Genomic DNA, 21,474 nt, shown 5'->3' with positions numbered 1-21,474 from the left:
AATTCTGACACATGCTGCAACATGGATGAACTTTGAAGACGCGATGCTGAATGAAATAAGCCAGACACAAAAAGTCAAATACAGTATGCTCGGCTTAAATGAGGAGCTTAGAGCAGGGAGCACAGACATTCCCAGGGACTGAGAAGATGAGGAAATGGGGAGTTGGAGTTTAACGGGTGGAGTTGCAGTTTGGGAAGATGAAAAAGTTCTGGAGCTGGATGGTGGTGATGGTCACACAACAATGTGAGTGCACACGCCACAGAACGGCACACTTAAAACAGCCAGTTTCACATTATATTTTACCGCAGCAAAATAAGTGAATGGGTTATTATTAGTTTTAAATAATGGAGCTTCTCAGACCAGAGATCTGGGGTCAAAGTTCACATGCAGGTTGGCCGACAGTGCCTCTGGCAGAGACCGTCTCAGAAATACCTGCCCATAAAGAGAAGGACCTCAAAGTGCTTGGGGTTTTATTGCTCATATTAAATGTATACAGCAGACTGCATATTGTACTGCATGTTCAAATTTTCTTAGGTTTGAGATTTTTCAAAAGAATGTGGAAAAAATGCACTTAGTCCAAACATTCTGTGGATGGCAAGTTTCGATTATTCTAGACCTAGTGTAATAAAGTCTCCATCCTTTTCTCCTAGAGGCCGCTGTTCTGAAGCCCTATGGAGACGGATAACCCTAGGAAGTTCAGACATAGGAAAGTGTTCTTGTTTCGTTTTAGTAGAAAAGACTTTTGTCTCCAATTATATTTATTCACAGAAATATGCACATCATACACATCTAAGAAAGTATCTTTCTACCTGAACATAATGTGTCAAAAATAAAGGAAGGACATGCAAAGACAACCAAATTCCCAGATGAAACATTCTTTTGTATACAAAAGGAAACACAGACCCCCTTCCCCCAACATTCCCCCAGTGCTCCCCAGAATAGGCCAGAATTGCCAGATCCGCAAGGACAGAGGATGCGGGGGCCGAGTCAACGTCATTCCAATGGCGTAGGTTCCTTTCCTTCTGGAGACAAGTCACAAAGGTTGCTCTGGAGGCTTCTGAAGAGGGAAGCTCGGTGGATGAAGAGACCTCAGGCATGCGCCCATATAGTGTGTCTCAGGTCTTGGTGAGCAATGAATGCCCACATGTGCCGCGGGGCCCCAGCGGGAGCGAGCGTCACACGCCAGGACTCTGTTAAGTAGGCCCTCGGCGACCTGGACCAAACACACTTTCACTCCTCCTTCAACCCCCATATCCTCCACTTCGCACTGCCCTTCCCAAAGTTGGGCTGGGCTGGACCACCACCAAGAGATATGTCTCCAAGATACCAGGAGCAGGCAGGACAAAAATCCCAATGAACAAGCGACCAAACTTCCGCTTCCTGCCTGGGGACGGAAGGGGCGGAGCTCTGCGGCTCAGGCTGCCAGTCAAGAAAGACCACCTCAGACTGAGAAATTCAACTGAACAACTGCATGGGTGGGGTTGGACCACGGTTTGCTCGGTGCGGGGCTGTAGGCAGAAACAGCGTGAGACAAGATGGAGGCTAGAACCAGGGCTCGAGACGGGGCCTACACTGGGGGTGGTGGTTGAAGGCGAGAATGTGCATCAAAAAAAGCTTTTCCACCTGCTTCACCTCACCCTCCTAGAGCGCTTACGGTGATTCTCCTGTAACGTGCCTGCCAATCCCGGAAAGCCCATTTCCTCCATTCAACTAACCCCATCCTTGTCTTTATTCCCCCTTATTTCGTTTGATTTCTGTTCGACACCATGCTATACTCTAATCATTGCTTCCTTTGTGCTTTTCATATAAAATTGTCTATAAATATTTTTTCTTTTAAAAGTAACTGTTTCCTTTTTTATGATTTTACCATATGGTCCAGGGCCTCCCATACTACGCTGTGAAACAGCAACAATACCAGAAATCGTTCACTTAGGAAGCGTTTTAAAGTTTCCCAAGTAACTATCTTTGCTGTGGATTTCAGTGGGTGGGCACAGTGGAATTCATAAAGATCTTCTTAAACCGTGATTTACTAACGCATTTTATCAAGAATTGCTTATGGACACTGTCAGATGTATTTTATGCAACTATTGAAGTAATAACTATTTTGCCACGTTAATCTTTCATCTCTTGCTGTACAAAATATTAAATGTTTATGTGCCCAAAGGAAGTCTGTTTTGTAAAATAGTTTCTGGATTTCCTGCCTTGCCTTAAAACGTCTCTTCAAACCCTACAGTATTTGGAGATTTCCTAATTTGCTTCTTAAATTTACTACTTGTACAGACATTTAAATCTTTAATCTTCATCCAGTGTATTCTTGTATATGGTGGGGGTACTGGATCCAATTTTTCTTCCTCCAAAAGGCCAACTGTGGTACTAGTGCTTATTGTTAAGCTATCCTTGACCTACTGTTTTGTAATTCTGTATTTATTAAACAACAAAATTCCTATACATACCAGTATTCATATCTAGAATCTCCTTTACAGTAACATATTTACTTATGCCTGTAGCACGCCCTTTGATTATAAAAGTTTCATATTTTCAATATCTAGTGGCAAAAGTATAATGGTAGCTAATGTTGGCTGCATCCTACAATTCCAGATGCCTCAGATATTAAATCTAATATGCTCATAATTTCCAATGGTGTAAGCAGTACAACAATCTTCTATTTCTTGGAACAGCTTTACTGAGATATAATTCACATACCATACAATTCATTCATTTAAATCTATACAACTCAATGATGTTTACTATATGCACAAACTTACCGGTTTAACCCATCACAATTTTAGAACCACTTCATCAGTTCAAAAGCAGTCTTTGCTGTCAGACTCCCATTTCCATTGTCTCTGAATATCCAGGCAAATACAAATTCCTTTCTGTCTCTGAGATTCACATTTTCTAGACACTTCATATAAATGAAGCCATACAATCTTTTATCAACAGCTTCTTTGCACTTAGAATGTTTTTAAAGGCTCATCTGTGTTGGAGCGTATATGGCTCACATTATCTTGGCTTTCAGAGTCTTCCCACATAAATATGCCACTTTGTCATCCACTGACCAACCAAAGCCAGCACCAAATCTCCTCATTCCTCTCACACAACACTCATTGAGGATGCTGTCACTAGGAGTGCAAACAGCAGAATGAGACCAATCTGCAGGAGGGACCTCATACACTACCCACAAGGTGCTAGATTCAAGCAACTGTGACAATTTCTGGTAGGACCCTGAGGTCTTATATCAGGCAATTACGATGTCATCTAAAGCCAATCTATGACACAGCACACACAAAAGATTAAGAATGATCTGCTGACCTTTGGTGTTGTTGCCAATAATTGAAGAGACAATAGATGGGCTAAATAACAACATATATGCCCAAAAGCGAGGGACAACATGATATACTCCACAACAACAGTTAACACAAAGGTGCACAGAGAATTTTTCAAGATTTATGGTTACCCTTGATTTAGATTATCATACAGTGTTTTGCCTAAGCCTCAAGAAAGTGGCATCAAGCAGTTGCATGCCTGATGGCCATATGTGACATAACCCAACGCTGCTTGAGGGTCCAAACTACGTGAACTTGTATCATTGAAGCTGAAATGATGTTGTGCCAATGTGTCTACACCCAAAGTTCACATTCAGGATGTCCCAGTGAGGGCAGCAAGCACAGCAGCTCAGGACCAGCTACATTCACATAAGGTTTTCTGTTTTCACAGTTCACAGACAGAATGACAAAGAAAGTAGCAGGTCATACCAGCAGCGACAACTGTTGCTTGACTCACACAACTGATATGATTGTTTTCCAAGGCTGTGGTACTAGGTATAGGGGCAAAAGAGAACATTCATTATTCTCACTATCTTCCTGTATGGCAAGGGGTTAATAGTCCTCCCTAGAGGGTGAGGTTGTTGCTCAGCCACAAAGCTCATGAAATCAGAATGTCTAACATTAGTAGGTGTAAAGTCACTTTTTCACCTTTCATCACATGCTTGACACTGACTTTTTATCTGAAAGATCCGTTGTGAGAGGGACAAGGTAAGTTTACAAAATTTACAGATGTATTTCACCAACCACCTTGGGCAGAGTGACATGCTGTAAATGAGTTCAGTGAGCACTGCAAACAATCAAGAAATCACTGTCATCACAATGTAAGACCATATCAATCCAACAAGAGAATCCAAGTGGTTAGAAGGGGATTGAATGTGAATCCTCTAGACTCTCTATTGACTAGGTTGCAACCTGGAAGGTGTAGCCACTAAACTGAGCTATCAGCAGAAAGAAGGACACACTACGCACAAGAATTCTCAGGGCCTAATCACAAATGCTTTAACTAGATCTACAGAATGAACCACATTATGCATCTCAAAAGACCCTACGATTCACACTCAGGGTAGCACTTCCCATATCCCCTATATTCAGTTTCTTTTACTGAACCACATCACGTTTATTAAGGATAGGAAACGATCTAATGGAAAATAACTGTGACTCTACAACATTTCTTACACTCATGAAGTTTCTCTCCACGGCGAGATCACAAGTGAACATCAGTAGAAATACAATTCTCCCACATATCTTACATCAGTTAGATTTCTCTCTACTACAAGCTCTCTCACATATAAAAAGTACACATTTCACTGAGGAAACAATTAAAGAGGGCTTTCCAGTTCCTTAACAGGATGGCTTCACTATGAGTACTTACATGCTGGGTTGTGAGAAGATTCTGACAGCTTCCCCTCATTCCTTACATTGGAGGGCATGTCTGCAGTGTGGTCCTGTCATGTCTTTGAAGTGAATGACGACTGCCGAGGGCTTTCCCACATTCCTTACATTCACAGGGTTTCTCTCCAGTATGAATATTCTTGTGAATAACTATGTATGAAGAATTGGTAAATCTTTTCCTACATATATTACAGTCAAATGGCTTCTCTCCAGCATGAGATCTTAAATGTTTAACAAGCTTTGAGGAAGGAACAAAGACTTTCTCACACTTCTCACACTGAAAAGGCTTCTCTGCAGTCTGAGTTTTCATATGGTAAGGCCTGAGAATTGAGCAAAGACTTGCCCATATTCTTTACATTTATACAGTGTCTCTCCATTGTGAGTACGCTTGTGAATGATAAAGTATGAACAAGTGGTACATGTTTTCCCAGTTATATTTCACTCAGAAGACTTGGGTCCTGTATGAGTTCTAAAATGTTTGTTAAGATATGAGGAAGTACCAAACACTTTTCCACATTTGTCACACTTAAAAGGCTTCTTTCCAGTGTGAGTTTTTATATGGTAAATAAGGCTTAGACAGTAAGTGAAGGATTTCCCACATTCTTTACATTCATAGAGTTTCTCTCCACTGTGGATACGCATGTGAACATTAAGGTGCCAAGAACGTTTAAAGCCTTTTCCACATTCCCTACATTTGAAGGGTTTCTCATCAGTATGAATACGCTTGTGAACGATAAAGTAGGAAGAACTGGAATATCTTTTCCCACACACATTACACTCAAAAGACTTCAGTCTATGAATTCTAAAATGTTTATTAAGACATGAGGAAGTAGCAAAGGCTTTTCCACATTTATCACATTTAAAAGACTTCTCGTCAGTGTGAGTTTTTCCATGGTAAATAAGGCTTGAATAATGAGTGAAGGTTTTCCCACAGTCTTTACATTGATAGGGTTTCTCTCCAGTGTGAGTTCGCATGTGAACGCTAAGGTGCGATGAACGTTTAAAGCCTTTTCCACATTCCTTACATTTGTAGGGTGTCTCCCCAGTGTGAATTCGCGTGTGAATAACTAAGTACGAAGAAGTGGTAAATCTGTTCCCACAAACAATACACTGAAAACGCTTCTCTCTAGTGTGACTTCTAGAATGGTTAGAAAGATTTGAGGAAGAATCAAAGGCTTTTCCAGATGTGTCACATATAAAAGGCTTCTCTCCAATGTCAGTTTTTATAGGCTCAGTAAGTTCAAAACACTGAATAAAGGCTTTCCCACATTCCTTAAGTTTAAAGGGTTTTATTGCAGTGTGAATTTGAACGTGAGCATTAAGGTATGAGGACTGCTTAAAAGATTTTCCACATTCCTTACATTCGTGATGACTGTTACCAGTGTTACTTTGTACATGCACACCAAGGCTTGTGGAGTGAATAAAAGATCTCCCACATTCCTTCCATTCATAGAGATTTTCTCCATTCTGCGTTTTCATTTGGGCCTGAACATAAGAATGATTAACAAAGGCCTTCCCACTGTCACCACATTCGAAGTTTTTCTCTTGCATGGTTTTTTGGTACACAACATCTGGAGTTGGGCTGATGCCTTTTCCCAACTGATTAAACATGGAAAGTTTCTCTCCAGTAGAAGTTTTCTTGTGCAAAGTTAAAAAATTTTGTCCATACTGATTACCGTCATTAGTGTTCCCTCCAATCTGAATCCTCCTGTGCGTCTTAAGGCATGAATGTTCACTGAAGACTTTTCCACATGGCCCACAATCACAGAGTTCCGGCCCATTGTGGTTAATTTCCTGTTAATGAATGGAAGAATGACGATTCAAAGATTTCTCAGACTAACTCACTGATCCTATCCATCTGAAACTACAAACATCATAATGGTGATGGCGATTTTAATCACTTCCACTACATTTATACTTTCTACCCTGCTCATTTCTTTCAACTTGAATGATGGACTCCTTCTGCCAGAATGATATAGCATCTACTCTACTATTAAACAATTCCTGGGGGCCAGACAGGGGGCATAGTGGTTAAGTTTGCACTTTCTGCCACAGGAGCCCATGGTTCACAAGTTTGCATCCTGAGTTGGGACCCACACACCACTCATCAAGCCATCCTATGGTGGCATCCCATATACAAAATAGAGGAAGACCGGCACAGATGTTAGCTCAGGGACAATCTTCCTCTTCCACAATTAAGAACCAAAAAAAGATTCCCATACAGTTTCATGAAATGGTTTTAAAAACTTCACGTCCAGTTATGTAAGTGGGAATGATTCCTTCTGGGAATTCTGGAGCAATAAGTTTCAAGTGAGGTATAAGATATTCCCAAATTCATTAGGTATTCAGAATATCTCTCTAGAGACAGTGCTCTCACTTAGGCAAATACCACTTATGTCAAATACAAATTACTTTTACTCATGTTCTATCTAATGAAAATCCCCAATCTTTCCTGAATGTGGGAAATAAGAAATATCTCCTTTCGAACTTAACTGTACTTACCGTTTCTATCCTATTTGATGTTTCTCCCCCAAAACTATCCAGCTGAATTGCTGAGTCTTTGGTCTTAAATTGTAATTCCCATTCTAAAATAAATGAGAATAACAAATGTAGGAGTTTGCAGAAAGAAATATAAGTTACAGGAGCTAAAAACAATAAGACTCATTTGTATTATTAGGAAATTAAACATAGTAAAAGAAAATCCACAAGAAAGATTTGAGGAGTTTGGCTATGTAAAAAACTTAGCAACGATAAGGCTGTACAGTAAAAAATTCAGTAGTTGGGTGACATCAGCATGATGGCAGAGTGAGCTTTTTTCTTAGAATCTGCCCCTAAGATACAACAAAAAGGACATCCATTAAACAACAGAGGACATCCACAAAACACAACAGACATCGGAGAGATCCACAAATCCAGACATCTGAAGGTGGAGGTGCTAGATGACCTGGGCAGCAGTGGAAGGAGGTGAGCAGATCGCCTCTCCCTGCCCAGTGGCAGCAATCTAGGGTGCAGGACCTCATGCAGTGGCCTGCACACGATTCTAGAGGAGACAGGAAAAAGGCAGCCCTCCACAGGAATGCTTTTCTTCTCAGAGTTGCCTCACACCTAGTTGTGCAGGAAGGTTCCACACCAAGGCGGCTAAGCAACCAGAGGAGCACCCTCACCAAGCTGAGCAGCCCAGACAGGCAGCCAGTGAGTACAGAGGAGGAGTGCACGCAGCAAAGAAGGTGTCCCCTTCCCCCTCATCCTGCCTAGAGCATAAGCTCGGTCAGTTGACAAGGGTATGGGATTGAGGCCAGAGCCCCAGCACTCACATCTGTGAAGCAACAGCAACCAGATGCAGAGGGCTCCATCAGCACAGCTGCCAACAGATGGCCAAACTGCCAAGGGTCGATGCAGGCTTACAAAACACAGCTCCTGCCCCCCTAAGTGGTGGTAGGTGGAATCTGCAAGCAGATATTAACACTATGCAATGGCCGAAGTCCCACTCATCAAACAGCATGAAGAAATATAAAGCACTCCAGACCAAAACGAAAATGACAACTATCCAGAAACCAATCCTGAAAACACAGAAATTTACAATCTAAATGACAAAGAATTCAAAATAGTTATAAACAAACTCAATGAGTTACAAGAAAATCCAGAAAGACATTTCAATAAACTCAGGGAAAGATTAATGAGCACAGGGAATTCTTGACAAAAAACATTGAAACTATTAAAAAAAAATCAATCAGAAACGTTTGAGACGAAGTACACAATGAATGAAATAAAAAGAAATCTGGAATCCTTAAAAAAAACAGAGCTGATACAATGGAGCAGAGAATTAGTAATTTAGAGGACAGAAATATACAAACGATTCAGTTGGAGGACAGGAGATAACTGAGGCTAAAAAGAAATGAAGAAATACCCTGAGAAGTATCTGCCTCAATTAGGAAATGTAACATAAGGATTACTGGTATTCCAAAGGGAGAAGAGAAGGAGAAAGGAGCAAGACAGTGTGTTCGAAGAAATAATAGCTGAGAACTTCCCAAACCTGGGGAAGAAGTTGGAATTACACGTAAATGAGAATAACAGAACTCCTAATTACATCAATGTAAAAGGACTTTCTCCAAGGCATCTATTAGCAAAACTACCAAAAGTCGATGACAAAGAAAAAACATTAAGGAAAGCAAGGCAGAAGAAAATAACCTACAAGGAATCCCTATGGGGCTTTTAGTGCATTTCTCAGCAGAAAACTTACAGGCTAGGAGAGAGTGGAATGATATATTCAAAATACTGCAAGACAAAAAACTTTCAGCCAAGAATTCTCTAGCCAACAAAACTATGATTCAGATATGATGGAGTAATAAAAACTTTCCCAGATACACAAACCTGGGGGAGTTCATCACCACAAGACGTGTCCCCTACAAAAAACAATCAAGAAGGCCTCCATACCAGAAAAATAAAGAGTTTACAAAGCCTTGAGCAAGGAAACACATAGACAAAATCAGAAAACTGCAGCTATCACAAGTTACCAAACAATTTTAACATTAAAGATGAAGGGAAGGAAAGCATACAAAATAACTATAATCACTTCATTTTAATCACAAACTCACAACATAAAATGGACTAAGTTGTGACAACTTAGATGGGGAAGAGATAAGCAATGTTAAACAACATGTAACAGAACTAGAAAAAAGAAGAACAAACAAAACCCAAAGTCAGCAGAAGCAGGGAAATAATAAAAATGAGAGCAGAAATAAATGAAATAGAGATTTAAAAAAGGTCAACAAAACAAAGAGCTGGCTCTTGGAGAAGATAAACAAAATTCACAAATCCTTAGCCAGACTCAAAAAGAAAAAAAGACAAGGCTCAAATAAATAAAATTAGAAATGAAAGAGGAGAGATTGCATTGGATACCACAGAGATACAAAGGATTAGGAAAGTATACTATGAAAAACTGTATGCCAACAAACTGGATAACCTATAAGAAACTGATGAATCCTTAGACTCACACAACTTCCAAAAACTGTATCAAGAAGAAACAGAATCTAAATAGGCAAATCACCAAGTAACGAGACTGAAACAGTAATCAAAAGCTCTCATAAAATAAAAGTCGAGGGCCAGATGGCTTCTCAGGAAACGTTCAAAGATTTAATACCAATCCTCCTGTGGCCAGCCCCATGGCTGAGTGGTTAATCTCACGCGCTCCTCTTTCACAGACCAGGGTTCACTGGTTCAGATCCTGGGTGCAGACATGGCACCACTCATAGGCCATGCTGAGTTGGTGTCCCACAGACCACAACCAGAAGGACCTACAGCTAGAATATACAACCATGTACTGGGGGGCTTCGGAGAGAAGTAGAACAAAAAAAAAGAAAAGAAGATGGGCAACAGATATTAGCTCAGGTGCCAATGTTTAAAAAAAAAAAACCAAACCTATCCTTCTCAAACTACTACAAGTAACTGAAGATGATGGAAGACTTCCTAACTCATTCTATGAGATCAACAGCACCCTGATCCCAAAACCAGACAAGGACCACACAAAGAAGGAAAATTACAGGCCAATATTGCTGACGAACATAGATGCAAAACTCCTCAGCAAAATACTGCCACACAGAATACAGCAATACATTAAAAGGATCATACACCATATCAACTGGGATTCATACCAGGGATGCAAGAATGCTTCAACATCCAGAAATCACACATTGTGATACACCAGATTAAGAAAATGAGGAATAAAAACCATATGATCATCTCAATGGATGCAGAGAAAGCATTTGACAAGATCCAACATCCACTTCTGATAAAAACTCTCAATAAAATCTGCATGCAAAGAAAGAACCTCAACATAATAAAGGCCATATGCGACAAACCCACAGCCAACATCATCCTCAATTGGAAAAACTGAAAGCCACCCCTTGGAGAACAGGAACAAGACAAGGGTGCCCACTCTCACCATTCTTATTCAACACAGTATTGAAAATCTTAGCCAAAGCAATTAGGCAAGAAAAAGAAATAAAAGGAATTCAAATAGGGAGTGAAGAAGTGAAACTCTTGCTGTTTGCACACATGATTCTATATATACAAAACCCAAAAGAATCCATCAGAAAACTATTAGAAATAATCAACAACCATAGCAAAGTTTCAGGGTACAAAATCACCTTACAAGAATCAGTTGCATTTCTATACTGTAATAATGAATTTACAAAGAGAGCTCAAGAATACAATCCCATTTACAATCACAACAAAAAGAAGAAATTATCTAGGAATAAATTTAACGATGGAGATGAAAGACACACACAATGAAAACTGTAGGACATTACAGAAAAAAAAATTGATGATGACATAAAGAAATGGAAAGATATTCCATGAAAATGGATTAGAAGAATAAACATATTTAAAACGCTCACATTACTCCAATCTACAGATTCAGTGCAATCCCAATCACATTCTTCAGAGAAATAGAAGAATGCTAAAATTCACATGGGGCAACAAAAGACCACAAATAGCTAAAATAATCCTGAGAAGAAGAGCAAAGCTGGAGGCATCGCAATCCCTGACTTCAAAATATACTACAAAGATCAAAACAGCATGGTACTGGTACAAAAACAAATATACAGATCAATGGAACAGAACTGAAAGAGCAGAAATAAAACTGCACATCAGGGCCGGCCCCGTGCCCAAGTGGTTAAGTTCACACACACTGCTTCAGCAACCCAGGGTGTCACCAGTTCGGATCCTGGGTGTGGACATGGTGCCGCTCATCAGGCCATGCTGGGGTAGCATCCCATGTGCCACAGCTGGAGGGACATGCAACTAAAAATATGGAACTATGTACTGGGGGGTGCTCTGGGGAGAAAAAGGAAAAAAAAAAAAGAAAAGAAAAACTGGACATCTGTGGACAGCTAATTTTTGACAAAGGAGCCAAGAATGTACAATGGACAAAAGAAAGTCTCCTCAATAAATGGTGTTGGGAAAACTGGACAGCCACATGCAAAAGAATGAAAGTAGACCATTATCTTTCTCCATACACAAAAATTTACTCAAAATTAAAGACTTCAAGTTAAGAAATGAAACCATAAAACTCCTGGAAGAAAATATATGCAGTACACTGTGACATCATTTTCAAATACTGTGTCCACTCAGGCAAGGGAAACAAAAGAATAAATGAACAAATGTGAGTACATCAGACTAAACAGCTTCTGCAAGGCAAAGGAAATGAGGAACAAAACAAAAGAAAACCCACCAACTGCAAGAAAATATTTGCAAACCATATATCCACAAGGGGTTAATCTCCAAAATATAAAAACTCATACAACGCAAAAACAAAAAGACAACCAAATCAAAACCTGGGCAGATGATATGAACAGATATTTTTCCAAAGAATATAAACAGATGACCAACAGGCACATGAAAGTATGTTCAACGTCACTAATCATTAGGGAAATGCAAATCAAAACTACAAGGAGATATCAGCTTACACTCACTAGAATGGCTATAAGCACCAAGATAAAAAACAAGAAATGTTGGAGAGGATGTAGAGAAGAGGGAACTCACATACACTGCTGTTGGGAATCTGAACTGGTATAGTCACTATGGAAAACAGTATGGAAATTTGTCAAAAAATTAAGAATGGAAATGACATACGACCCAGCTATATTCCACTACTGGGTATTTACGCAAAGAACTTGAAATTAACAATCCAAAGAGACTTATGCACCCCTATGTTCACTGCAGCATTATTCACAATAGCCCAGAAGTGGAAGCAACCCAAGTGATCATGAACTGATTAACGGATAAAGAAGATCCGGGGGGGGGGGCGGGGGGGGGAATGTATGTATGTATTGGAATACTACTCAGCCATAAAAAGAGACAAAATCGCCCCATTCACAACAACATGGATGGACCTTGAGGGTATTAAGTGAAATAAGCTAGACAGAGAAAGACAAACACATCATTTCACTGATCTGTGGAAGATAAACTCCTGGACAAAGAGGACAGATTAGTGGTTACCAGAGAAGAGGGTTTGAGGGTGGGCATAAGAGGAAAGGGTCACATAAACTATTATGACCTCAATAAAAAAAATTTACAAATTTAATAGTTGACTAGAACGATTCTACGAAAATATAACATGACAGAGAAAAGAGACAATATTACCAGGGAAAGAAAGTAGGAAAGTTCTGAAACAGTACTAGTCATTTTGTGAGATCATAGGAAATTTTGAAGAAAACATAAAGTAAGAACATATGAGAAGTTGATGATACCCTAAAGCATGAGAGATCAATGACTTCAGCCTTCAGAGAGAGATCACATGATAAAGCTTCCTCATCGCCATTCCAAACACAGTGAAATTTTCATTAACCAGGTGAGTTCTTCACAATCACCTTGGAAGACTCCTCTCTCCACTGTTCCCAACGCCTCTTCTTCCAATCAAGAGATTGGATTGAGTTTGAACAACTGATACACTGTACACAGGAAAAGATGTATGAACAGAAAAAACCCCTGCCAAGGATGACAAACTTTCCATGAATCAGCTCCTACACTTCTAATGAATGCAGAAAAACTACTTCAAAAGAGATAATAACAATGACTAACAAAAATATACAACTGAAATCTCACAAAGTTGTAATCTATCATAACATTAATAAAAAAAAAAAATTAGGTTAAGAGCACAGACTTCCACAAGCAAAAAAAAAAAAGAGAGATAATAACACAAATATCCCCTCTTTCTGTGCATCAAAGAGATTGGCTATCTCTGGCCCCTGAAACTCATGTTCAGATGCTTATGATAAACAAACTACAAAGCATTAAGACTTTTATTGAATAGCAGATGAAGTAATTGCAAGAAGATATCTTCATTCTCATGAAGAAACCACTATTGAAGTGACATCAGCATCATGGCAGAGTGACCTTGCTAGGGACTCTCTCCCCTCCAACATACAACAAAACCGGGCATACACACTCCAACAGGAGACACTGTAACATAATACAAAAAGCTCAGAGAGACACGCAGCCACAAGACAGAGGGGAGAGAGGCTGCAACGGGGTAAGAGAGAACTTTGCTGCCTCCCCTAAAAACTGTGATCAGAGCCATGGGAGGATCTGAGAGAGAAGGAGCAAGGGAAGGGCCACACGTTTTCGGGATCACCCAGGACTCCCACCAGCCCTTGCAGCCTAGAGGGAAGGCCTCTAACCAGCCTAAAGCTTTCACGCATGGGGTGACCTCATCAAGTCAAGACTACAGGAAACCGGATAGAGAGAGCAGAGGGAGAAAACCATGAGGACATGCAGGAGAAAGCACTCCTGTCCCCACCCAACCCCACCCAGGCACTCCATTGCCTGGGAAATGGGGTTAAGTCAGAGGGCTCAGAATATGTGGCTCTTGACCCCCACCCAGTGGCAAAAGGCGGTAACTGCAACCAAATAATATCAGAAAGTCAAAAGCCCAACCCAGCTCCTCTACAAACATCAGACAGTACATCAAATCTCCAGACCAGAGAGAAAATGACAAGCACTCATAACTCAGTCCTGAGGACACAGAAACATGCAGCAGAGGGCTGGCCCAGTGGCACAGTGATTGGGTGTGCCAGTTTGGATCCCGGGTGCGGCCATGGCACTGCTTGGCAGGCCATGCTGTGGTAGGCGTCCAACATACCAAGTAGAGGAAAATGGGCACGGATGTTAGCTCAGGGCCAGTCTTCCTCAGCAAAAAGAGGAGGATTGGCAGCAGTTAGCTCAGGGCTAATCTTCCTGGAAAAAAAAAAAAAAATAGCAGAGATCTTTCCAAATCGAGGGAAATACGTGTGGAGGAAGCTTCCAGATCTCCTAGATTTGACACTGTAAAAAGACCAACTGTAAGGCATATAGGAGTAAAACTGGCAAAAATGAATGACAAAGAAAGAATACTCAGGACAGCAAGACAGAAGAAAATAACCTACAAAGGAACCCCTATCAGACTTTCAGCAGATTTCTCTGCAGAAACCTTAGAAGCTAGGAGAGAATGGAACGACCTATTCAAAACCTTAAAACACAAGAATCTTCAGCCAAGAATTCTATCCAGCAAAAATATCCTTCAGGTACAAGGGAGAAATTAAATCTTTCCCAGACAAACAAAAGTTAAGGAACTTTGGAGCCATGAGACCCCCCACTACAAGAAATCCTCAAGAAGGCCCTCATACCTGAAAAGAAGAAAAAAGGAGAAAGGGGTCACAAAACAGACTAAGGAGATAAATAGGTAGACAATCAGAATAGGATAGCAGATATTCAACTGTAGCATTAGGCAGGAAAACACCAAAAACAAGGACAATCTTGTCACTTTAACCACAAACTCACAACACAAGTTGGAATAAGATATGAGAAAAACAATTTAGGAGAGGAGGAGGAAAGGGACTGAATCTATTTAGACTAAGGAAATAAGAGACCATCAGAAAACGGACTATCTTAGACACGAGATCCTGAACACAAACCTCAGGGTAACCACTAAAAAAAACCAGAACAGAGACAAAAAAAAAATAAGGAAAAAACAAAGAAACACATCATAAAAAACTACATAATTCAATGGGTAGCCCAAAATACACATGACGAGAAAGAAAGGAAATGCAGGCAAACCAGAAAACGAGCGATATAATGACAGCATTAAGCCCTCATACATCAATAATTACCCTAAACATAAATGGATTGAATTGTCCAATAAAAAGACACAGAGTGGAGAGATGGATTAAAGAACAAGACCCAACGATTTGCTGTCTCCAGGAAACACATCTCAGCTCCAATGACAAATACAGGCTCAGAGTGAAGGGATGGAAGACGATACTCCAAGCTAATGGCCAACAAAAGAAAGCAGGTGTCACAATGCTTACATCAGACAAAGTAGCCTTCAAGATAAGACAGATAGGGAGAGACAAAGGGGGGGATATATAATGATCAAAGGGACACTACATCAAGAAGAAACAACGCTTATAAATATCTATGCACCCAATACAGAAGCACCACAGTTAATAAAGCAACTATTAACAAGGCTGAAAGAAGATGTTAATAATAACACAATAATACTAGGGGACCTCACCACCCGACTCACATCAATGGATAGATCATCCAGACAGAAAGTCTACAAGGAAACACTGGAATTAAGTGAAAAGCTACACCAGTTGGACTTAATAGACATATACAGAACACTCCATCCAAAAACAGCAGAATACACATTCTTCTCAAGTGCGCACGGAACATCCTCAAGGACAGACCATATGCTGGGAAACAAGGGAAGCCTCAATAAATGTAAGAAAATTCAAACAATAACAAGCATCTTTTCTGATCATAATGCTATAAAGCTAGAAATTAATTACCAGAAAAAAGCTGAGAAAAGGACAAAGATGTAAAGACGAAACAACATGCTATTGAACAAGCAATGGATCATTGAAGTAATTAAAGGAGAAATCAAAAAAATATCTGGAGACAAATGAAAATGGTAACATACCATACCAACTCATATAGGATACTGCTAAAGTTCTATTAAGAGGGAAATTCATCACAATACGAGTACACCTTAACAAACAAGAAAAACCCCAAATAAACAATCTCAAATTACACGTAACTAAATTAGAAAAAGAAGAACAAAGCCCAAAGTCAGCAGGAGAGAAATAATAAAAATCACAGCAGAAATCAATGCTATTCAAACAACAAAGGCAGTAGAAAGGATTAATGAAACAAAGAGCTGGTTCTTTGAGAAGATAAATAAAATTGACAAACCCCGAGCCAGACTTACAAAGAAAAAGAAAGTTCAGATAAACAAAATCAGAAATGAAAGAGGAGAAATAACAGACTCCACAGAAATACAACGGATTATAAGAGAATACTATGCAGAACTATATGCCAACAAAATGGATAACCTAGAGGAAATGGATAAATTCTTAGACTCTTAAAACCTCCCAAAGCTGAATCAAGAAAAACAGACAATACGAATAAACCAATCACAAGGAAAGAGATTCAAACAGTAATCAAAAGCATCCCAAAGAATAAAAGCCCAGGACCAGACAGCTTCCCTGGGGAATTCTACCAAACTTTCAGAGAGGATTTGATTCCTGTTCTTCTCAAGCTATTCCGAAAAATTAGGGAGGATGGAACACTTCCTAACACATTCTACGAGGCCAACAACACTCTGACACCAAAGCCTGACAAGGATAGCACAAAAAAGGAGAACTACAGGCCAATATCGCTGATGAACATAGATGCAAAAATCCTCAACAAAATTTTGGCAACTCAAATTCAGCAATTCATCAAAAGGATCATACATCAAGATCAAGTGGGATTCACACCAGGGACACAGGGATGGTTCAACATCTGCAAATCAATCAACGTGATACACCATATCAACAAACTGAGGAATAAAAACCACAGGATCATCTCAATACATGCAGAGAAAGCATTTGACAAGATCCAACAGCCATTTATGATAAAAACTCTTAATAAAATGATAGAAGGAAATTACTTCAACATAATAAAGGCCATATACGACAAACCCACAGCCAACATCATACTCAATGGGCAAAAACTGAACACCATCCCCCTGAGAACAGAATTAAGACAAGGATGCCCTCTATCACCATTCTTATTCAACATGGTACTGGAGGTTTTGGCCAGAGCAATTAGGAAAACAAAGGAATAAAAGGAATCCAAATAGGGAGTGAAGAAGTGAAACTCTCACTGTTTGCAGACGACATGATCTTATATATAGAAAACCCTAAAGAATCCATTGGAAAACTAATAGAAATAATCAACAACTACAGTAAAGTTGCAGGGTACAGAATCAACTTACAAAAATCAGTTGCTTTTCCATACTCCAATAATGAACTTACAGAAAGAGAACTCAAGAATACAATTCCATTTGCAATCGCAACTAAAACAATAAAGTACCTAGGAATAAAATGAACCAAGGACGTGAAGGACTTCTATGATTAAAACTTAAGACATTACTGAAAGAAATTGATAATGACCTAAAGAGATGGAAACAGATTCCTTGCTCATGGATTGGAATAATAAACATAGTTAAAATGTCCATACTACCCAAAGCAATCTACAGATTCAGTGAAATCCCAATCAGAATCCCAATGACATTCTTCATGGAAATAGAGCAAAGAATCCTAAAATTCATATGGGGCAAACAAAGACCCCAAATTGCTAAAGCAATCCTGAGAAAAAAGAACAAAGCTGGGGGGATCACAACCCTAACTTCAAAATGTACTACAAAGCCAGAGAGATCAAAACGGCATGGTACTGGTACAAAAACAGGCACACAGATCGATGGAACAGAAGTGAAAGCCCAGAAATAAAACCACACACGTATGGACAGCTTACCTTCGAAAAACGTGCCAAGAACATACAATGGAGAAATGATAGTCTCTTCAATGTATGGTGTTGGGAAAACTGGACAGCCACACGCAAACGAATGAAGGTAGACCACTATCTCACGCCATACACAAACGTAAACTCAAAATGGATCAAAGACTTGAAGATACATCCTGAAACTATAAAACTCTTGGAAGATAATATAGGTAGTACACTCTTTGAGATCTTCTCAAAAACCACATCTTCTCAGACAAGGGAAATAAAAGAAAAAATAAACAAGTAGGAGTTCATCAGACTAAAGAACTTCTGCAAGACCAAAGAAACTAGAATCAAATCAGAGGGGCTGGCCCGGTGGCACAGAAGTTAAATTCGCACATTCCACTCTGGTGGCCTGGGGTTCACCGGTTCAGATCCTGGGCGCAGACATGGCACCGCTTGGCAAGCCATGCTGTGGCAGGCGTCCCACATATAAAGTAGAGGAAGATGGGCACGGATGTTAGCTCAGGGCCAGTCTTCCTCGGCTAAAAGAGGAGGATTGGCAGCAGATGTTAGCTCAGGGCTAATCTTCCTCAAAAAAAAAACAAAAAACAAAGAGACAACCCATTAATTGGGAGAAAATATTTGCAAATCACTTATCTGACAAGGGGTTCATCTCCATAATATGTAAGGAACTCACACAACTGAAGTATAAAAAACCAAATAGCCCGATCAAAAGAAGGGTAGAGGATATGAACAGACATTTTCCAAAAGAAGATAGAACTACCATACGATCCAGCTATCCCACTACTGGGTATCTACACAAACAACTTGAAATCAACAATCCAAAGTAACATATGCACCCCTATGCTCATTGCAGCACTATTCACAATAGCCAAGACATGGAAGCAACCCAAGTGCCCATCGACTGATGATTGGATAAAGATGTGGTATGTATATATACAACAGACTACTACTCAGCCATAAAAAAGGGCAAATTCACCCCATTTGCAATAACATGGAAGGACCTGGAGGGAATTATGCTTAGTGAAATAAGCCAGACTGAAGAAAGACAAACACCAGATGATTTCACTCATATGTGGAACATACACAAATACATGGGCAAAGAAAACCGTTCAGTGGTTACCAGGGGAAGGGGAGTGGGTGGGCACAGGGGGTGAAGGGGAGCACTCATGTGGTGGCAGACAAGAAATAATGTACAACTGAAATTTCACAATGATGTAAACCATTATGAACTCAATAAAAAAGCGCCCAAAAAAATGCCACAAAGAAATCAAAAAAAGAAAAAAAGAAGAAACCATGACACCAGTGGTTGTCAAACTTTGTTGTCCATCAGAATCCTGTCCACCGCTTTTGTTAAAACATAGATGTCTCGGCCCAATGCAAGAGCTTCACTCACTATGTCAAAGATGGAGACAGAGAATGCACATTTCTAACAGACTGATGGGGATGGTGTTAGCACTAGAACTGCATTTTTACAGAAACCACACTGGATAAAAACCCATTTAGTGCAGAGACTAGTGACTATTTCCACTGTGTGCAGATTTCACTCCACCAGTAGTGGAACACAGTAAACACATCATATATATCTTTCCCGTAAGAGGCTACAGGAAGGATGGCAGCCTTACCTACTGTGGTCAGGTTCTTGTAGGTCTCCAGCATCACATCTACGTATAGATTTTTCTGGGCTGGGTCCAGTAAAGTCCACTCCTCTCGGGTGAAGTTCACAGCCACATCAGCAAAGGTAACCAAGTCCTAAACAATCACACACAAGCTGGGTCAGTAAAGTAACATCTCCAGCAGTGTTCCCCGGGGAATGAACATGGCAGACCCTGACGGCAAGAGAAGTTTTCAAGTCTCTCATCCTCTCCCCCAGGGTGCAATGGTCCTAGGTACTCTTCCCTCTGTCTACACTCACTCATGGCTGATATCCTCCAGTTACGGCTTTAATGGAACCTCTAACACATGAGCTTATCTCACCACAACTGGACTAAAAGCTCTTCTCATCTTATTTCCCTCTTGCGGGACAGTCCCAAGCAAATTGCAGACACTTGTCAAAGCTGATGAATGTATAAATTCTTTGAGAAATGCACAGTTTCATCTTCAGTACCACAGCAGAACAGGAAGCAAAATAAAAAACATGCAACTGCTATCCTAAGAGACAATATTAGAAAGTAATTATCAAAATACTGAGATTATTCACAGGAATCAATCCAAGAGGCTCCTCTTTGGGAGGGAATTCAACAGGGACTCAGTTCTTCAGTGGCTTCATTTCTTTAAGAAACTCCAGAGACAGGTCTACCTAGAAGGAAATGTGTCTATCTGGTGGATGCAATATGTCACTTTGTAGAAGGACACACCATGTAATTACCTGAGAACTAGCCAAACAGTCGGTTACCATCCTTTCTGCCTCTGTCTTTTCCTCAGGAAGGTAGAAATGGTCCTTAGAAGGAAACCTAGGAGAAAAGAAAGAAGGCATGAGGACGCAGAGATGACCACAATTCCCACATTCACCTGCCTGGAAGTCATTCCATTCTGGCTTCAAATTCCCAAATATCCCTTCACACTCAAGAAATCTCATACAAATATACACCACTGCCATCAAATGTCAAAGGAGTCTTGTCTCACCTGGAGCCACAAAAGGGGATTGTGAGCCATGCTGCCCATCAGGAAAAGGATAATGGATTCATTTTACAGGGAGGGAAACTTGAGCCCTGAGGAATGTGACTCTTCACTCGTCAAGGCAATAAACTTCATGAATGAGATTATGCAGCCACTCTACCTGAGGCATACGTACCAGGGAGCTGACTTAGAGCACAGCATTCTCTGACCCACCTAAGCTCCTCTTAGATAAACCAGCAGTACGAGTGCTCAGGTCCAGACCAAAGGACTCTACTGTGCAGGGAGAACCTAAAAGCTGCTAAAACATTACACTCTATGAAAATCAGTAACATCAATTGTCAGTTACTGAGGACCAGCTGCACCAGATGTCTCACTAGGAGCTGACAGCTCACTTAAATACTGGGAACAAGTTGAGTATCTGAATCTACTCTTTCAACTCTAAATTTTGCACGATCTAAACAGAAATCGAATATATCTGATAAGAATTTAGTGTCCAGTCAATTTAGAACACTCCGAATTAGAAAATGATGTACACTATCTCAATTTTTTAATATTCTCTACATGGTTAACCACTTTCACTACATACATGATCTACACATTCTACTGGACAGCACTGGTCAAGATTGTTCCTGGGCATATGAAGGGAAGAAAAGGAAATCTCTTACTGGGTCAACACTCTTGATCTTCCCTTGGTGGATGCTGGAGAAGTCTGAAGCTCTGGGCCTCCTTTTAAGTTCTTATTGTTGGTTTATTCCTTCAGAAAATAATGCAGAGGTTATGTCCCTGTACTAAGCACTGAGTCAAGAGAAGT

General features: G+C 40.2%; 1 protein-coding gene across 8 annotated transcripts in view; it reads right to left on the bottom strand.

The window, feature by feature from the left end:
• Positions 1-21,474, bottom strand: part of LOC103561678 (zinc finger protein 426-like) — a 56,860-nt gene that overhangs the window by 27,742 nt on the left and 7,644 nt on the right. For 5 of the 8 annotated variants that reach the window (XR_011541059.1, XR_547505.2, XR_011541060.1 and 2 more), the window contains exons 4-8: positions 21,329-21,417; positions 20,413-20,497; positions 19,670-19,796; positions 7,221-7,303; positions 4,699-6,512 (exon numbers count right to left, since the gene is read on the bottom strand). Coding sequence is in view for 3 of the 8 variants with exons in the window: in XM_070623719.1 (XP_070479820.1) it covers positions 5,157-6,512; positions 7,221-7,303; positions 19,670-19,796; positions 20,413-20,442 (1,596 nt within the window). In the remaining 5 variants the exon portion in view is untranslated. Of the gene's footprint in view, positions 1-740; positions 6,513-7,220; positions 7,304-19,669; positions 19,797-20,412; positions 20,498-21,328; positions 21,418-21,474 lie in introns of those variants that run through there. The other 3 variants (XM_070623719.1, XM_070623721.1, XM_070623720.1) reach the window with 2 other exon arrangements.

Source organism: Equus przewalskii, chromosome 6 (genome assembly GCF_037783145.1).
Source record: "Equus przewalskii isolate Varuska chromosome 6, EquPr2, whole genome shotgun sequence".
Taxonomy (NCBI): Eukaryota; Metazoa; Chordata; class Mammalia; order Perissodactyla; family Equidae; genus Equus; species Equus przewalskii.
The sequence above is the reverse complement of the archived record's forward strand: the minus strand, read 5'-3'. Positions and strand labels throughout refer to the sequence as shown.